Genomic DNA, 18,905 nt, shown 5'->3' with positions numbered 1-18,905 from the left:
ACTCCGCAATAATCAAAATAATTTTTTTTAAGATGGCGCTGAATAATCCATAACCCTAATTCTTTTATTTTAACTTTTTAGGCTCGGTAATTATTAATTCTTAAATTAAGAAATTATTTTATCAAAGTTTTATTTTTAAAATTTTTTCTCGAATTTAAATAGTAAAATTCTTTTATTTTAAAATTTTCTCACTTATTTGTTTACACTGTTTAAATGAATTTCGTTTTTATTCTACTTGATGTATCTAAATATGATTTTTGATTTTGTGTTTAATTAGGATTTTAATTTATTACTACTAAATTGCAACAGCTTTCAGTGTGTGATTTATCTACTGTTTTATTAAAATTGATTGTTTATTATTTTTATTTTGTTATATATGTATGTATGTATATGTAAGATAAAAAATATGTGAAGCAAAATTTTAACTTTAATTTGCAATAATCCCTTATGTTTTCATTTTAATTTGGATATTTCTTCTTTCCATCCAAAAAATAGTAACTGCCTATAATACATCTCTCTAAACTGTGTTATTTTGATATTAATCACTGTCACGTTATTCTTACAAAATGCTGGTGATGACCTAAAGACTTTAGCCAGTAATAATTTTAGAAACTTATTATTAACCTGTAGGAAAATTGTGGACTGAAACTGAAAACTCACTGAGCCCAACTTTCATACTGGATATGCCGCATTTGTGTTTCTCTTGCTCATCTAGCCTGCTGTTTCATACCATTCTTACCTGGCCTGTGAAATTAATCAAAGCTCTGAAGATCAATACTGACTACAGAAAAAACCATAACTTGAATCAAAGAGCACAGCAGCAACTTTGGCAACGATATCGCCGACAATCTGGCAAAAACAGCAGCTCTTTCCCAAGAAGGCGAGTTCTTCAAGTCAAGCTTCCGAAATTGCAACTACGCGAAATTCTAAACAAGCATCTAAGCCACGAGTAGCAAGAAGAATGGAATAATGCTACAAAAGGCCAACTCGCATCAATTCTTCTCAAATGTCAGCACAGAAAGAAGCTTCAAGTCCTTCCTAAATTATTACCTCACTGTTCCTGGCCCATATCCATATATTTTCTCAAAAGGAACCTCTGTAATAGCGACAATTGCGTCTGTGGAGTCAAAGGAGAGGCAGACCATTACCTATTCTTTTGCCTTTTTACAAGTGACCTACACATACGGAAACCCGCCAGTCTAGATCTTAACTTTAAAAGACTGGGGATATCTCAACACCAGCTATAAAAAAATCAAAAATCATTGAAGTACACCAAAAGCTTAGTGCTCTAGGACTCGACCTATGCCAAGTCACACCTTAGGACTGAAAATGAAAAAAGCGGAAAGAGCAATGCCTAGGATACATCCCAATAATTGACTCCGAGCAACGTTAACAATTTCCATAATGCTTCGAAACATCGGAGGTGTTAAAATATTGGATTATCTAACTTACTGAGCTGAGACCATGAACTTTATTTATGAATTTTTTTACTTTTGGACTGAAAGATCTGAGCTCTGTACAGCCTTACCTGTAACAAATATCCTCACATAACAAGAATCAGACTCCCAGTATATTAACAAAATCCCAAATGTTTATCTACTTACATAAAAATGCAAAATTTCCAGTGCAGCGATCTCCAAAATATCAACTCTTCTGCATTTACGTAATCCGATATTTTAATGAGTATACTAAACAGTTTATATTATTTATGTAACTTTGCCTAATTTTATCTTACAATCGTCTTATGTTTAAATATAACACCTCCGATGCATAACTCCAGTATTACTTATAAATAGCATATAGTCAGTTCGAGTTTTTCATACTCTAGCTGGTTAGTGTAATGGGGTAATTCCTTTTTTTTTTTTTTTTTTTTTTTTTTTTTGAAGAATTGTTTGTTTTAAAATGCATACTCTTCTTGTCCGTTTTTTCCGGTTTATGTTTAGTGTATATTATTATGTTTCTATAATTTCTACTTCCTCTTATATTAATAAAAATCTTTATGTATTTTAGTATGCAGTTATTTTTAATTTACAGATATCCAATGCATGGGGCGTTGTGTTGGTACGAGCACAAGGATCCGGCATTGCTCTAGTTCAGCTCTCTGTACAGTATAACGTGGACTGGCCTCATTTGCAAACTCCACCACCTGTCAAAGCTTTCGATCTCAAAGTCAGAGGTTACTATTTTGGACGGAATAGTTCCCATATTGAAATAAGCTCCTGTCAGAGGTCTGAATTTTAATATGGATGTGCTTTCTACAATTATAATAGGAAATAATCAGAAGTAGAATTAATATTTTAATGCATTGATTTTATTTTTAAATTTTGAAAGTTTTAAATTTTAAAATAAATTAGGCACTTTAAGGTGTCATGAAACTTTGAATCTAACTTTTTGTTCCCCCCCCCTATGTTTAGAAAATGTGGTATATTATAATAGTTTTTTATTTGATAATCTATGGAAGACGCAGAAGTGTTAAATGTAGTGTACGATGTAAATATGAACCAGCTGCCAGTCTCCTTTAGAAAGTCCTTCTTAAAGCAAATCTCACCTTTGGTATATAGACCATGCATGCTTGCTTGACTTGCCGAATCTGATCCACCAAAAATGAAATTATTTGATATAGGAAATAAAATTTTAAAAATGCGCTATACTTAATAGAGGATTCTTTAATTGTTAAAACAAATGAAAAAAAGTGTCTTGGAAAGTATTTGTAAGAATTTAAAATGCATTAAATTTTATTATTAAATTTAATGTAGAATTATTTATTTTATTTTGTTATTCATTTACACAATTATCATTTATCATTGAGAAATTATAAGTGTAATTAAAAATTAGTCTTCTTATAGCTCCAAAAAAGTGTTTCCTCCGGTAATTTGTTAATGCGTACGTTTTGAATCTTGCATAAATTGTATATATTTATATATTATTTTATGCAAGATTCAAAGAATGTGCACAACTCTTAATGTAAAATCCCTGTATGAATTTTTTGCGGTCATGAAAAAAACCTATTTTATCACTCTGCATCTGATCCTTTAGTAATTTATTCATGCACACATTTTTAAATCCTGTACTGTTTTATGAAACTTTGAAAAAATGTGCACAACTCGTAATATGAAATCTCTCTAAGGAAATCATTTTTTAGTTTTCTGGTTAACAAACCAGTATCTATCACTCTGTCTTTGATATGTGTTTCCATCAGTAATTTGTTAATGTGCACATTTTGAATCCTTAATGACAAGACTTAAAATGTGCGCACAGCCTCTAATGTTAATTTTGTGCGTGTGTGATGTTAACAAAATCTTCTTTATCGCTCTCCTTCTGATGTTTCTTTTAGTAATTTATTAGTAAATGTTCTGAATTTTAATACTTATTTATTTTCTCATCTCTTCATTCAGGTGGACTCTTTTAGAAGAAAGTCCAAGAAGTGGTATGGCAGTATTAGAAGTTAATATTCCGACTGGATATGTAGTTCAACAGCAGACTCTAGATTCTTACGTACAATCACGAAAAGTTCGAAACCTCAGAGAAGCTCGCTATGATGAAAGAAGAGTTTCATTTTATTTCAATTATGTGAGTAGTTCTCTTTTTTATTTAAAAATTTGCTTATATTGAAGGTAAACAGGATTTAGCTAAAGTTTGTTTGAACTGAAGTTTGAAATAGAAAAACTCGGAGTATTTGAACAGACTTCTTCTGTGTTAATATTTAGATACTTAGTAATATAGATACTACTAATTTTAGCATAAAAATTGTCACAACATAGGCGTAAATAATAGGTGGATTTGATTTTATTGTTGGATTGATATTGTTGCTTGTTATAGCTTCATAGATCTCTTTTTTTCTGTGGCTGTACCTGGGCTATCTTCACAACTCCAACACCAGTCAACATAGAAATGAAAGATGTTCAACATTATGCGTCAAACAGATACATAAAAACCTGAAATGAAACTGCAAATTCAGAATTAAATAAGCAATAAATAACTGTGAAATCATCTTATGGGTGCACAAAACGCTTCAAAAATAAATATAAATACGTAACACAAAAAAATATATAAAAATTGAATTACAATCACATGAACCCTAATATTTAGATATATATTATTTATCTTACAATAATATTCTTTCATAATAAATATTCTTTCAATAATAGTCTTACAATAACAATTCTTACAATAATATTATTGTAAGAGTAATATTCTTACAATAATATTCTTTATTTGTAAGTTTTTTATACCTCAAATAATTATGATTATTAATGAAGAAAATTCAGATGCTAATTTTTGTATGTATTGTAATTTTTAATAAATAACATACATCTTTTTACACTCCATAAATTAAGGATAATGCAAAATCAGGCAAAGGAAGAGTTCGAAGCAAAACAAATTTGACTTATTTGTAAAGCTTATTTATTAAACAAAAGGTAAAGAGCAAAAAAAGATTATATATGTTTGATATTATTAAAAAAATTAGCGACTTTTTCTCCCTGGAGTAAATTACAAAAAAAAAAACCTATTTACAAAAAACCAATATTACATGGTTGGTATGTTTGTTAATACATTGTATGTCTCCCAGACGATGCAATACAGTCCGTACAACGCCTAGGCATGCTGAATATCAAATTAACGATCTGATCTTAGGGGATATTACACCACTCAAAAAGCAATGCTCTCCGAAGTTTCGGTAGACATGTAGGAGGAGGTTCACGGGCTGCAAATCGTCGGCCAAGCATGTCCCACACGTGCTCTACTAGATTTAAATCCGGTGAGAATGCTGGACACTTCATACGGGTGATATCCTCCGATTGAAGGCATTCACTTACGATGTTCGCACGGTGAGGACAGGCGTTGTCATCCATAAACACAAATTGTGCGCTCATGGCGCCCCGAAACAAACGTACATGTTGTTCCAGAATGACGTCCCAATAGATTTGGCTTGTCATGGTTCCAGTTTGAACATGCAGGTCAGTTCTGGAACCCAGAATAATTCCACCCCAAACGAGCACTCCTGCACCAACGTAACGGTGTCGTTCAATGATGTTTTCTTGGTGGTAACGGGTACCTGGAGCTCTCCATATGAAAGTCCGGCGAGAATCAGACTGCAAGCTAAACCTGGACTCGTCGGAAAACATCACACAAGCCCACTGTTGTGGTGTCCACAATGCATGCTCTCTACTCCAGGCTAACCGCAGGCGACAGTGAGTTGCAGTAAGTGGAACGCATCTGACAGGTCTACGAGCATATAGACTAATCTGCCCTAAACGTCTGTACGCGGTCTGCCTTGAAATTGTCGTACCAGTGGCGGAAGAGAGCTGACGAGACAGGTCTGAGGCTGTGCTCCGTCTGTTTCTTTTGGCAGTAACTGCCGAATACCGGTCCTAATTCCGCGTTGTAACTCTGGGGCGACCTGTGCTGTAACGTCTACTCACATTACCATCACCTTGGAATCGTTGCCAAAGCCTGGAGATGACACTCTGGGCAATTCCAAGTTCGTCTGATACTTCCAGTTGGGCACGCCCACATTCCAGACGGCCGATAATTTTACCACGTAAAAAATCATCCAAATGCGTCCTTTGTGTCTTAACTATTCGGTTATTGCACTGAAATGCTTATAAAGCGCCCGCGAACAATTTTACTTCTTTGCCTGTATTCCTTATCTATCACTCTCTTACACTCTCGTCATTATGATGTACCATCGGTGTGATCTGATTACTTCCTGAAATTTGCATATGATTCTTGAAGATGTGTGTAGTGATGTGTGTTGTGATTGGGTGATATATTTATTTTAGAGTTCGATTTCCGCGTGACTCCGAATTATCCTTAATTTATGGACATGAGTGTATTAAACTCTATATACAACTCGATTTTCATACTTTTTGGTTCTGTTATATGAGCTGAATAAGTGAATACAGCCCATGCTAGCATCACTGGAGCATTTTGACCAACGAATTCAAAACTTTTATGCAAATTCTTTGCAGTGAATTTCACCCTATAAAGCAGGGGTGGCCAAAGTGCGGCTCGCGAGCCTGATATGGCTCTCGCAGGCAATTTGTGCGGCTCATGCATATAAAATATACGTATGAAATATCTTAAACTAAAACTATTCAGTGTCCAAAAGGAAGTAATTAATTAGTTTAGATTCTTTTTAAAAAGTTATCAGGGATTTCTTTCTATTTAAAACCTCTTCCACTACTTCTATAATGATGTAAATATGAACTTGTGGCTTTTAGAAATTCTAGATGCGGCTCTCGAAAATTCCTGAATTCAAACGTGCGGCTCTTACTGGCATGAAGTTTGGCCAGCCCTGCTGTAAAACATTCTGTCATCAAAATAATGAACACTAAGACAAATTCACAGAGAAAGAGCGGAATTCGTATTGAAATCAATCGAGATAATCTTCCTCCATGATTTTCATGAGAATCTAATTAACAGACAAACTTGGCAATCTTGTTCAAATCACAGGAAACCTGTTAAAGGAAAGCGTTTTCAAGATAATTGTATATTGTCACTTGCAATGAAATTATTATAATTTCTAAAGCAAACAATCAAAAATAAATAAAATGAATAATAAAAAAGCATAAAATCTTCTCGCAAAATGCGCAAATAAATTAATCTGTACTATTAAATAAGGAAGAATCTCTATGTAGGTTTATTTGATTGTTTGTTTATTCCTTGCACTGTGGAAAAAAGGTAGCTCCTATAGCCACCCAATTTTGAATTCATATAGACCTCTATACAAATCTCAAAGCTCAGATTTTGAATTTATTAGTCCAAAGGGCTGTTAGCTTAGAAGAGCTATTAGCCTCAAAACGGCATTTTGCTTCTAATTACTATTAACGGTTGTATCACTTTTTAAATTGTTGCCACCAAATATTATCCCCTCTTGAATTTTAAATTTGTTTTATTATCTATTTCATATTTTTAAAATTTAACGAATTTTCTATTAAAAAAGTCAACGATTTCAAAGTGACAGCTGTAATACGGAATAAAATATTTTTCATTCCAGCGTGTGAGACTGTGCATCAAAAATTCTAGATATGCAGTTTTTAAATATTTTTAGCCCAATGCTCTTAAAAAGTGTTATGTGCGTGTAAATAAAAAAAAACGCCCCTTTGGGCGTAATATAAAATCCGAACGCTTTCAGATTTTTGGTTTTATCAACTCAGCAATTTAAAAGGATATGTTGCTCCTGCTCGAAATAAAACATTTTTATCTTTAACATACTGGGGTATTGTCATTCCGCAAATGATAAGACTTTTGTCTTTTAAATTTAATCAACACACACTGCTACACTGCCCTCCAAATGTTTAGGAACAGCATGTTTTTTGTGTGTAGTTTGAGAATGAAATAGCATAGAAAGAAGAAATTTAGAGGACATGTTCCCTGAACAGTTCTTTAATGAATGCGACATAGAATGTTTCTGAAATTCAACACAAACATGAATCACAACAAAAAATTCCAGTCTTGGGAATCTGTATATCATAGTTTTTTTAGGAAAAATGGGGTGGTAACATTACAAAAATGGGTTCAAATAAGGAATGTGTGTACCCTTAGCTACAATACGTTAGCGGCAGCGACGTTCCATACTGTCAGTTAAGTTATCAGTCAATGAAATGGGAAGTAAGAACCAGACACGGAGTAATCATTGTTCAAGCTCATCTAACGATCTTGGAGGAGGTCTTAAAGCAGCAACTTGTCTCCCAAGGTAGTCCCAAAGGTGCTCTGTCGGATTCAGGTCTGGGGATTGAGCTGGCCATTCCATCCACTGCAGAATCCTCGGATTTAAGCTGATTCCATAGTCGTTGGATCACACTACGAGAGACATTGAGACGCCTAGCAGTATCATCTTGTGACATCCCCATTTCCATCCATTCGATCGGTGTCCGCCGATAACATCGCGGCAAAAACATCGTGGACGAAAACGTCGCGGAGAAAACAACGCAAGGTGAAAACGTCGTGCTACAAAAGATCGTGGGAGAAAACATCGCAAAAAGAAAACATCGCAGTTCTAAAACATCGTGGTACAAAACATCGTCGTAGAAAATAAAGCGGTTCAAAAACATCGCAGTTTAAAAACATCGTCGTCGAAAATATCGTGGTAAAAAATAAAGTATCTACAAATCATCGCATGCCGATAACATCGCAGACATGCTTTTTTTCAGGTTTTAATAATTGTAAATGGATATTCCCATAATGATTTGTGAGCGCAAGGTGTAAAGAATTATAAATTTTACTTTCACATATTTTATTAACTAATAAATTTTTGCTGAAAACGTAAGAAGGAAACTTAAGCATAGAAAATTAAATGTAACTTTTAGATTATACTTTTCATGAAATATTACCAGTAAAAACTTTATAAAAATGATTTATTAATGGCCTTTGTTAGTTAACTATGTCGGTTTAAAATTCTATTAAGTGCTATAAGTTGCATTAATTTTTTATGCTTAAGTTTCCTTTTTATTTTCTCAGCAAAAATTTATTAATTAATAAAAAATATGAAAGTAAAAATTATCCTTCTTTCCATCTTGCGCTCACAAATCATTATGGGAATATCCATTTACACTTATTAAAGCATGCCTGAAAAAAGCATGTCTGCGATGTTATCGTCATGCGATGATTTGTAGATACTTTATTTTTTACCACGATATTTTCAACGACGATGTTTTTAAACTGCGATGTTTTTGAACCGCTTTATTTTCGACGACGATGTTCTGTACCACGATGTTTTAGAACTGCGATGTTTTCTCTTTGCGGTGTTTTCTCCCACATGTTTTGTAGCACGACGTTTTCGCCTTGCGTTGTTTTCGCCGCGACATTTTCGTCTGCGATGTTTTTGCCGCGATGTTTTCGATCCATTCGATCACCCCCCCACCTCAACCATTCGATCACCCCCCCCCACCTCAACGAATTGGGCAAATGACTTTTCCTGGACATTGATAGATTATCCTGGATATTGTCCACGAAACTGTAATAATGACTGAAGATGAACACTCGTGAACAAAAATTACAACTTTCGCATTTTTTTTCCCTCCCAACTCCTATATAAGTATTCATTTCTATGAAATAAAAGTGGTAGCTATTGTTCTTGCATGAATTCTCTTAAACTTTGTTACTGTCATGCATATGAACTGTGAGTTTAAACGTAACTTACATTGTATTTAAATGCAATATGTTGCCACTGCCGGAAGTAAAATACATTTATCTTCCACGCACCAGTGTGTTGCCAATCAACAAAGCATAAGATATTGGGTTTTCAAGTTTTGGCAGTTTGCTGTTGATTAACAAGCTAATTTAATTGATTTAAAAGCAAAATTCCTTATGGTATATAATTCCATACAGTCGTCGTCTTTTTTTTTTTTTTTTTTTTTTTTTTTTGGTGTGTATGTGAGTGTGAAAAGCAAATATTTCTTCTAGGTGTCGTATTGCAATCTGAAGATTTTAAATACAGTTTTCTTTCCTAGCTAAAAAGATGCTAATAATTTGTAGCGAAATTCTTCCCTATTCATTATGTTAAGTATGCCATTCTATCTTAGATCTTATATTAATATTATCATTGAGCTCCTCTCTTGATCTTTTCAAATAATCTTTGAGAAAGATTCGACAGGTTTCTTTGCGGTGATGGAAGAATGACAGAATTTTGCTGCAGAAAGTGTTTTTAATTTCTAATGGCATGTTACAAGACAACTGAACATCAAATAAAATACAAAACAAAGACGAGAAATTGACATCAGTATATCTATAAACTTAGGGCATTTCTCGCCACCCAATAGCGCTCCTAAATCAAAATACGAGAAAGGGCAGGGCATTGCGGAGATTCAGCCATTTTTACGAATAATCTGCATTATGATGAAGCAATTTGTTTTAAACTTTTAAATTTTAATGATCGTTCATTTTCTGTGAGGCTTCAATACCATTTCGTGTGCTTAGCTTGGCAATAGCGTCATATATTGTACTCTCTTTTTGCACAGCTATTGCGCCACTGCATATTAAACATAAAATTTTTCATTTAATTCTATGACAAAATAATTGGCATTTCATTCTGTTCTAAAAGCATGGTATTCAAAGCCTATTTTTCTCTTATTATTTGATTTTGAGATTGACATGGTAACCGTAGGTTGTGAATAAAATAAAATAAAAAGAGCAAAATATCACAGATTACCTTGAGAGACGATACTATGCGCATCTCTATAGCAAAATTGTCAACATGGCCATACTTCTCACAATGCACTAATATTCACCTGTTGGAAGTGCTTTTAAAAACAACGACAAACGAGAGAATATGACAGTAACATTACTCATGGTCATTATAGTTTTACTGTAGTTTGCCGACCCCTATCTTATATTGTTATTAAGCAATAAAGATCGGATACTAATTTCTTTATCATGTTTTTAATTTTTTTGTAAATCACATACATCTTTTATTAGGGAAATATATCGATCATTGTTGTATGTTGTCATTTGTAATGAGATTATTTTAATTTCTAAACCAGAGGTATCTTTTTATAGCTGGACCAAGACTTAACGTGCCTATCATTCACTATTCAGAGATGGTATCCAGTGGCTAATATGTCCAGATGGTTGCCAGTTCGTGTGTATGATTATTATGCTCCAGGTATGTATTAAAAATTAATGTATTTTAAATTATGTATTGGTTTGGCAATAGTATATGTACAATTAAAAATTATGTATTGATTTGCGATAATAATTTTTCAATAGTATATGTACAATTAAAAAATTACGTATTGATTTGCGATAATAATTTTTCCGTTATTCCTCAACAAACGAACTTCTCTCTTTTTTTCCCTGTGAAAGGTGCTATTTGTCTCGAAAGTTGCTTTTTTGCCTTATCATTTTTATGCCTGAATCACTTTTCAAATTATTCCCACAAAGTGTTATTGCCATGTATTATCTTAAAAAAAATAAAAAATTGGAAGATCTGTATGTATATATGTATGTTCTTTGCACTTTGGGAGGAGAGGGGGGGGAATTGACGACACCTAAGAGCCACCGAATTTTTAATAATACATGTAGTCCTCCAACCGAACTTGGGCACCTCGAATTTGTTTTTGATTTATTTTATACTTTGTACAAACTTAATGAATTTTTATTTAACAAACTCTGCGATTTGAAAGCGAGAAGTGGCAACACTGTTTAAAATTAAATATTTTTAACCCCCCGGCATAGTGCACTATTGGCAAAATGCATGATCGTTATCTTTCAATTTTAGTCTACAAATTCCGTTATTTGAAAGCAGTGTGTTGTCATTGCCTCAAATAGAACACTTATTATCTTATGCACTTATACTTTTTCCATGCTGAGTAGAGTGCATCAAATTTTAATATAATGATGCAAATCTAATAATTTGTATATTTTTTCCAGAACGTTTCAACGAAACCATGTTTGACGTGTACAACTTATTTGTGCTGAGTATCTGTGAAGTATGTGGATCCTACCAGTGCCCGTACTGCCCCGTCTTCAGCTGGAGTTGTGGGATTTCTTCCAATCCTCTTCTTTTATTTGTGACTTGCCTAATTGCCACGTACAGCATTTTCACTAGAAATCTCACTGTATAGCATGAACTGAATGCTTCTATTCAGAGAATTAAACAATGAGTGAAGAACTCGATGAATGTTTTGTATGTAATGAATTGACTTAAAAGAACATCTCTCTTATGTGCTAGAATGGCATATCGAAAGTCATAGTATAAAACTGTGATAAGTTCTTTTTTAAAGTTATCCGCGAATCACACAGAGGAAATCTCTAGATTCATCGAAATCTGAGCATCGAGTCCATAATTATGAAGTCATATGTTTTATTGGAGTGCATGTGTGCAAAAATTATCATTTCTATTTGTATAAATGTTTCATATCACATGGAAAAATGTAGGAGAATATCCTAGAACATTTTTTACTTTTGTTATGAATCTCTCCTTTTTATTATTATTATTATCTTCTTTTTTGTTATAAAATGTGTGAAACTTGTAAAATGATTGTTGTAAATAGTTTTTGGAATCCTTTTTTTAGACATTTCTGAAGATATATTTAGTATAATGATCTTATTTTCTTGGTATTTGTTAAATAGTATTTCTCTTATTTATAGATGTTTTTCTTTTTTATTATAAATTTTAAAATAGGCATAAAATTTATCTGTTAAAGTGTTTCTATTGTCTTCATTCATCAGTGTATTGAATAAAGAAAACAGGCTGGCCGAACATAAATTGGCTATGTGTCTAAAAGGTGAAACAGCTTCATGGAGAAATTTCTAAGGGAAACTGGCTGGAATATACATAGAGAAGAAACATAAAACTTGTTTTCAAGAGCCAGTTTCCCTCAGAAATCGGAAAGTAAAGCCGAGGTAGATAAACTATTGGAGGACCTTTTTTATAATGTTGCCCTATATTAAAAGGTGCCCAAAACCTTATCCAAGTCAGAAGCTGTGTGGAAAGAACCTTGCTAAGTGTGCTCATGACCATTATGGAAGTAGAACGCTGAAGGTACAGAAACTTTCGTAACAGTGCATAAAGGTGTTGCATCTGCATAACTTGGAAAAATGTTTACCTTTACAAGTGTGCTAGCACCTTTATGCTGGGCACCCTTGTGCATGGCTGATTCAAATATTAAGCAGAGGATGAAATAAACCTTTAGCACCTTTATTGTGAACAAGAACTTTGCATATAAAGGTGTGCACATTTTATAAAAATTGGCCTAAAGCTACTTTTACCTTTGTGCAAGTACCATAAACTGACAGTAAAGTGATTTTTGCAAAAAGATGCCAAAGATTTATTTCAACCCCTTCTTAATTAATCTGCAATGAAGATGAAAATCAGACTTTCACTTAGATCGACGTGCCTGCATTCTTATGAAGGTTTATTACATATATATATATATAATTCTAATTATATTATTTATTTTTTATTTTATTCTTAGATTATATACCGGTGTAATTTGTTCACTTTCAGTGTGTTAAAGCATGCCTCAGAGCTGTTAACGCTCCCTTTTTTATCGGTAGACTCACAATTTTTCATCTCATTTTCCGGTAGATCTCCAAATCTCTCGGTTTTTTTAATTTTTAGCCTTTAGTAAGGAAGATGTTTCCCAGCAATACGTGAAATTTATTGAATTAATGAAACTTAAATTAATTTCCCCACCAGTTATTTTGCAGTATTTTGGTGACTGAATTGACGAATTTGGAGTACATATAAATTTATTTGTGAAAGAGTATGTCCAACTCGGTGGGATTTTTCCAAAATATGAACATGCCAAAAAACTGCATATGTTCCCTTATTGCAGTTATATTCTTCACCTACTGATTTGTAACAGAATAAAAAATATAGGAGTAAAAATCCCAAAATATTCAATATAAATGAGTTCAGCAGGTACACCGAAGGTAAATAATTGAACACTGAAGGTTTTTCGGTACTTTTCCTTTAGCCGAACGCCAAATGTCACCAATTGAAATACAAACACTTTCAATAAATAAAAAAAGAAGTAATTCTCATTCATTTCATTTAAAATATAAAAAAGGAAGCAATCGTTTTAATGAAATTTATGCCAACATCCAAAATATTTAATTTAAACATCAAAGCAGAGTCTGTAACACACAGGCAGAAATATTTTTTTTTTTAAAGGTACCTTTTTCATTTTAGTTTTAGGTCCAAAAACGTTTGTTATCATTTAGAACTTTCTGAAACACATCGTCTGTTTCTTTTTTGCACAGGAATTCAGCCACGTAAACTTTTATGTGATGGCATACTATTTCTTATTGTCTGTTCCTATGCCATTTACCACTTCTCCACAACGGCTTGAAAATATAGTTCGACTTATTCTTATGTTGTAGACAAGTCTATTTTTGTCCTCATTTAAACGAAGTGGAATTATGATAACTCTATCGATTTTTAGAAATGCACGCTCATAATGACGCACAGGAAATCATTGCAGTTTCAATGATGGCGACGGAAACATTTCTGGCGATATATGGTTTGCGCTCGGATAAAAGTAAAGTACCTGTTTTTCTTTTTAGGTTTTTCATAGAAATAATTTAGTTTCTGTTTTTTAATGTGTTTAGAATGAATCTTATTTTTTTTTTCTTTGTTGATCATTTAAAAATAATAATGAAAGTTATATGTTCATTTGCGTAATAAAAAAGCGTTTCTTAATTGTATCCGTTTCCATCGATGCAGTGATATTCTTCATGGATGGAAACGGAATGTTATTTGTGAAATTTTATGATTGCTTCATGCATATTTATGTTTAAATTATCATGATCTAGTTTTTATAATAATACTGGAATAAAATGTATTCAAACTCATTTATAACCAACACTATTGGATCGGATGAATTAAATTATAAATTCTTGATCGGTTAAATTTGCTTGGTAACAATAAAAAGTTAAAATGAATATGGATTTTTCTTGTTGCAGCTTTTGTCATTTTACACTCATGCTCGTGATGATTTGATTCTAAATGCAATATTACAAAAAAAATGGTTTGATTGTAAATGGAATATTATTTTACATTCTATCACGGGTTCTCAACCATCCCCCTTTGCGGCGTTAATGCGGTCTGCCTTTTATATATCTGTTAAGTATTTAGTCTTAGTTTATGAATATAAAAAAACTACTTTTATTAAAATGTTGCTCTTCATCAACATTTTATACACTTTTTGTTGTTTAATTTATAAAACACGTCAAAAAGTTATCTAAATCTCTCTGTCTCTCGCTCTCTATATATTTTGAGTTTTAGAAAGGAGAGAGAAGGATTATCTTCCAGCAGTGGTAAAAGGGTGCATAGGAGGCTTGGTTGAGAACCCCTGTTTTATCATAATTAAGGTTACGTACTTATGTTAAGTTATGTTTACCTTTCGTTGCAGAAACCAAACCAAACTGTAATAAAAAATTGATACATTTCTTGATCTATGATTATTTTTTATGAAAATGTTTTGTATATTTATGGCAGCTGTAAATATTAAGGCTTTAAAATTTTTAGCAACTCTAAATAAACTTGTTTTGAACAAAGCTTTGTATTAGATAATCTTTTTTTTTTTTTTTTTTTTTTTTTTTTGTTGTTGTTGTTGTTTGTGTGTGTGTGGGAAGTGTTTCTGAAATTAAAGGAAACTGAATTTCGTCACCAAAGCCACATAATAATTACTCCAGATTCTGCATTTAGAAGTACAGTTACGCCGCTTAATGTGACCACGTTTGTTCACGGCTATTTTGATATTTAGAGGATGAGAAATATTATCTCTCAAAGCAGCGACGAAATTTAACACATTTATTATAAACATATAAATAAGTACTTTCACAGAATTTTAGTTAGAAAAATACAAAAGTCCGTTTATGAGTTTTTCATTAGTTTCGCGAAGACCCTTTTCAGAAAAAAAAAATTTTTTTTTTTTCTTCTGAACAGGAGGGACCTGTGTTCGATCGCCTTCAGAATCGATAGAATTATTCAAAATTTGCTTCAAGGTAGATGCGTTTTTGCCTAATTTTAAGGCAGCATTTCTCTGTCGCTTGGCAGTTTTTATAATCTATTTTGAACTTACGTGGATACTCTAGGTGACCTGAGTATTCTTTAATATTTTGATCATATTAGCCGAACTGTTGATCACAATAAGCGGTGTATTTTCTATGCTTTCGTATACAAGAGGGTGGGCCTTTGGCTATTCGATAATAATATTCGAATGGTGACATTACCCGAAATCACATTAAGAAGCGTCTACTGTGTTTGGTTTACTTCATTTATAAATCCATATTGCGACCATTACTTTGTTATGCTTGCCCTGTATGGGCGTACTCTAATAGTAACGGTAGAAAAAGATTGCAAACTGCTTAAAATAGCACACTGAGACAAATTACAAATGCACAATGGTACATTAGAAATCAACGAAGAACTAGAACTTAGATCCCATTACTACAAACTTGCCAAGAAATTTCATGCCAAACTCCCTCCCTTCCATGATATGTTTCCACTTTTATCCTACAGTTATAGATATGAAGTTCATTAAAAGTCTGTTTGGATTGCTCATTCTCTTTAGGGTTACCGATAAGAGAGGAAAATTAATTCTTTCTCCTTCGTTTCGTTGTGATATTTGTTGTACTTTTTCAGTCTCATAATTTTTTCGATTACGTAGTCTATTTCAGTGCTTATTTCTAAACCACGTACAACCGTCCTTTGTCTTCCGCAAAGGTAAAATTGTTGAATTCAATGTATAGTTTAACAGTATATTTTCTTATACTCAGTTATAGTCTTAAACAGTGTTCGTAGTCTTTCAGGTACCATTCTTCCTTCTTTCCACGATTCTCTTTTGTGTAAAAGCTCTTTTGTGTGTGGATATTAAGAATCAAGCGAAGCAGCAAAATTTTTACCCATTTAAGAATAGTATATCCCATACATTTAAACACCTAGAAAACACATTTTTTAAGAAAATTTATTAAATCTCAGTCAGAATTTTAATATTGAATCATTTCATTTTAAAAGATAGGCTTAATAGATTTTATATCGAGAAGCTCGCTCATAAACAGTAACACAGCAAATGCATTGGGATTAAGAAAGGGGAATAAATTAATTTGTCAATTTAGTGAAATTTACACAATATCATACATGTTCATCGATTTCCAGATAGGTTCATTTATTTTTATATACAAACAAACATTACAACGCTACATTTATTTCTATACAATGTTTTAAATTCATCATTCAAAAACACTTCCAAATTCATAATTGTCTTTTTCGTACAATAGATACTCGGTGGATCGCGCAGGAATTAATTTCACGTTTCAAAATCTTTGATTCCAAATAAATTTTTATGTAAATAACTGTATACGTTTTCTCACCATTGTTTCTTGAAATTGAAATCTTGTTGATAGTAACTAACGTTCCAGTAGCCTAATTTTCCATTCGGAGTGCTTGCAAAGAAAACTAAATTTTTTTAACTTGCTATGCCTTCAATTTCGACTACACTGATCTAGCAATAAAATTGTTAGTAACATTTCATTTCAGATATAGTTGGGAATTTAATCATAGTTTTGACGTTGGGTCTGCAAAAATTATCCAAAATGCTTCTTCCATTGATGAATTAGGTTTTCTTGAAGCTTTTCACATTCACAAAGATTCAGCTTGTTTACTTAATGAATAAAATCTAATCCAGTCTTTCCTAACGCTTTTAAACGCTTTAAAATTCTATTAACTTATATTTCAATTTTCATTACTAATTTTCCCGACGCATTATCTTCCTGTTCGCTTTACTGCAGTAAGATATAAATAGAACCGCTAAACCCGCTGTTTTCCAGTCTTTCGAATTTCTGTGCCCCATCATGAAGATAGAGATGTTTGCCTTCGAAATCGATTGAGATTTTTGTCTAAATCTACGCCAAATACAAGGTTGTTTCTTTATTAATTTCAAGTTTCACTTTGGCGTGTTTCTCTGTCGATTTGGTCCAAAAATATTTTAAGTCACAAATAGTGTTTAAAAAAAAATTGTGGAAGTTTCAATCACGAAGTATCGATATAAAGTAATACGATTTGACGAAATCATGCTGTATTGTAAGGTACGCATGCCGTCCAACCCTGATAGTGGTTAGTGACTCTGACTACATACCGAAAGGCCCGAGTTCGAATCCCGGAGAAGGCGTGGAGGTCTGTAAATATACAGTGCCTTTGCGACATGGGGGCATTCCAAATATGCGGCGAGCCGAAAGTCCTCTTGAGAGGTAGGTGATAGGGAAAGAGGGGCAAGAGACCTCGGACCCGTCCCCTCGGAGTGCTCTGCCTCAAAATTGGGGCGGAACTGAGTTAAAGTTGGGCTGTTACCTATATTAGATCTGTAACAACAACAGGGTACGCATATTTTGAGACTTATATATTTTACTTATTTACACTATATTATTTATTTGAAATGCACAATATATAACTAGCTTGAGGATTACCTCGCATTCCCTCTTCTTCCTTCATTCAGATAAAAACGATAGATCGAGGTTCTGTCGTACTAGAGAAACAAAACCATTCATATAAAATTAAAATTCCAGTCTCAAATAGGATTTTAAATTATTTGCCAAATTTAGAAGTTCAATCCCTTCTGGCAACTGCGAATTTCGCTTCAGTGAGTTTCTCAGCGCACACCGTGAATAGTGTGCCAGGCTCCTCGGTTGAAGGATGGTATCGAAAATGACAAACTCCCTTTCTTGAAGCTTGTTACACATGTCTTCCACAGATATAGCGTCAACGTTCCTGAGCAGCAAAGTCCTCATCTCCTTGTACGAAATGAAGGTATCGGGAATAGATCTCCAGACGTAGCGCAAACTTTTTATATAGATAGTAAAGTGTGAAACTTTGAAAGTGCAGAAATGAGCAAACATTTCGAGAATGGCCTCCTCTCTTGGCGTCAAGTCACTCCATTCTGCATTTATAAAGTCCGGAGGCCTGTTGAAAGTAAAAACAGTTATCATAAAAAAAATGTATGATGATTTTAATGAATCTAAACAGCGTCATTTAATAAAATTATTTAACATTTCTAAGTAAACATCTCATGAATCATGTTACGATTTGAACAGAAACTTTTCTCTGCCTCGGAATGGCAACATTCAGAACTTGACTTTCGATTTGTTTTGATCAGCTCGATGCTGTTGATGAGATTTAGATTAGATCAATTTGTTTGGTATTTTCATAAATTTCTTTTAAAACTTGGTGAAATGTTGATTTAGACAGAAATATCACTGAAACACTACTCATAGAAATCTAGATGTGACATTTAGATTCATCGCAGAACTTAGATACGCAGCTCCATTCATCTGTTAGATTAGTGTACATTAGCCACACATATTTTTTGGTGCATCGGCCGGGAATCCGGGTAACATTCGTACATTTGGATTAGCACGTGGCAAGTGTGCGAAGACTGCCGAGGTATGATTAAGTTTTC

At 33.1% G+C, this 18,905-nt stretch overlaps 2 protein-coding genes across 8 annotated transcripts in view; one reads left to right on the top strand and one right to left on the bottom strand.

Annotated features, from left to right (window-relative positions):
- Mcr (macroglobulin complement-related) overlaps nt 1-15,006 on the top strand; it is a 239,657-nt gene extending 224,651 nt beyond the window's left edge. For both annotated transcript variants that reach the window (XM_085819950.1, XM_085819951.1), the window contains exons 33-36: nt 2,035-2,228; nt 3,396-3,570; nt 10,501-10,606; nt 11,374-15,006. In XM_085819950.1, coding sequence (XP_085676076.1) covers nt 2,035-2,228; nt 3,396-3,570; nt 10,501-10,606; nt 11,374-11,567 — 669 coding nt within the window. In that variant the 3' untranslated portion in view covers nt 11,568-15,006. The remainder of the gene's footprint in view (nt 1-2,034; nt 2,229-3,395; nt 3,571-10,500; nt 10,607-11,373) is intronic.
- A 1,588-nt stretch (nt 15,007-16,594) lies between these two features.
- eas (ethanolamine kinase 1) overlaps nt 16,595-18,905 on the bottom strand; it is a 120,553-nt gene continuing 118,242 nt past the window's right edge. For all 6 annotated transcript variants that reach the window (XM_085819960.1, XM_085819958.1, XM_085819956.1 and 3 more), the window contains one exon: nt 16,595-18,409. The gene's annotated coding sequence lies outside the window, so the exon portion shown is untranslated. The remainder of the gene's footprint in view (nt 18,410-18,905) is intronic.

Source organism: Stegodyphus dumicola, chromosome 7 (genome assembly GCF_044657685.1).
Source record: "Stegodyphus dumicola isolate Sdum_Otavi_A_Nest chromosome 7, ASM4465768v1".
NCBI lineage: Eukaryota > Metazoa > Arthropoda > Arachnida > Araneae > Eresidae > Stegodyphus > Stegodyphus dumicola.
This window is presented reverse-complemented; position numbering and strand designations above follow the sequence as displayed.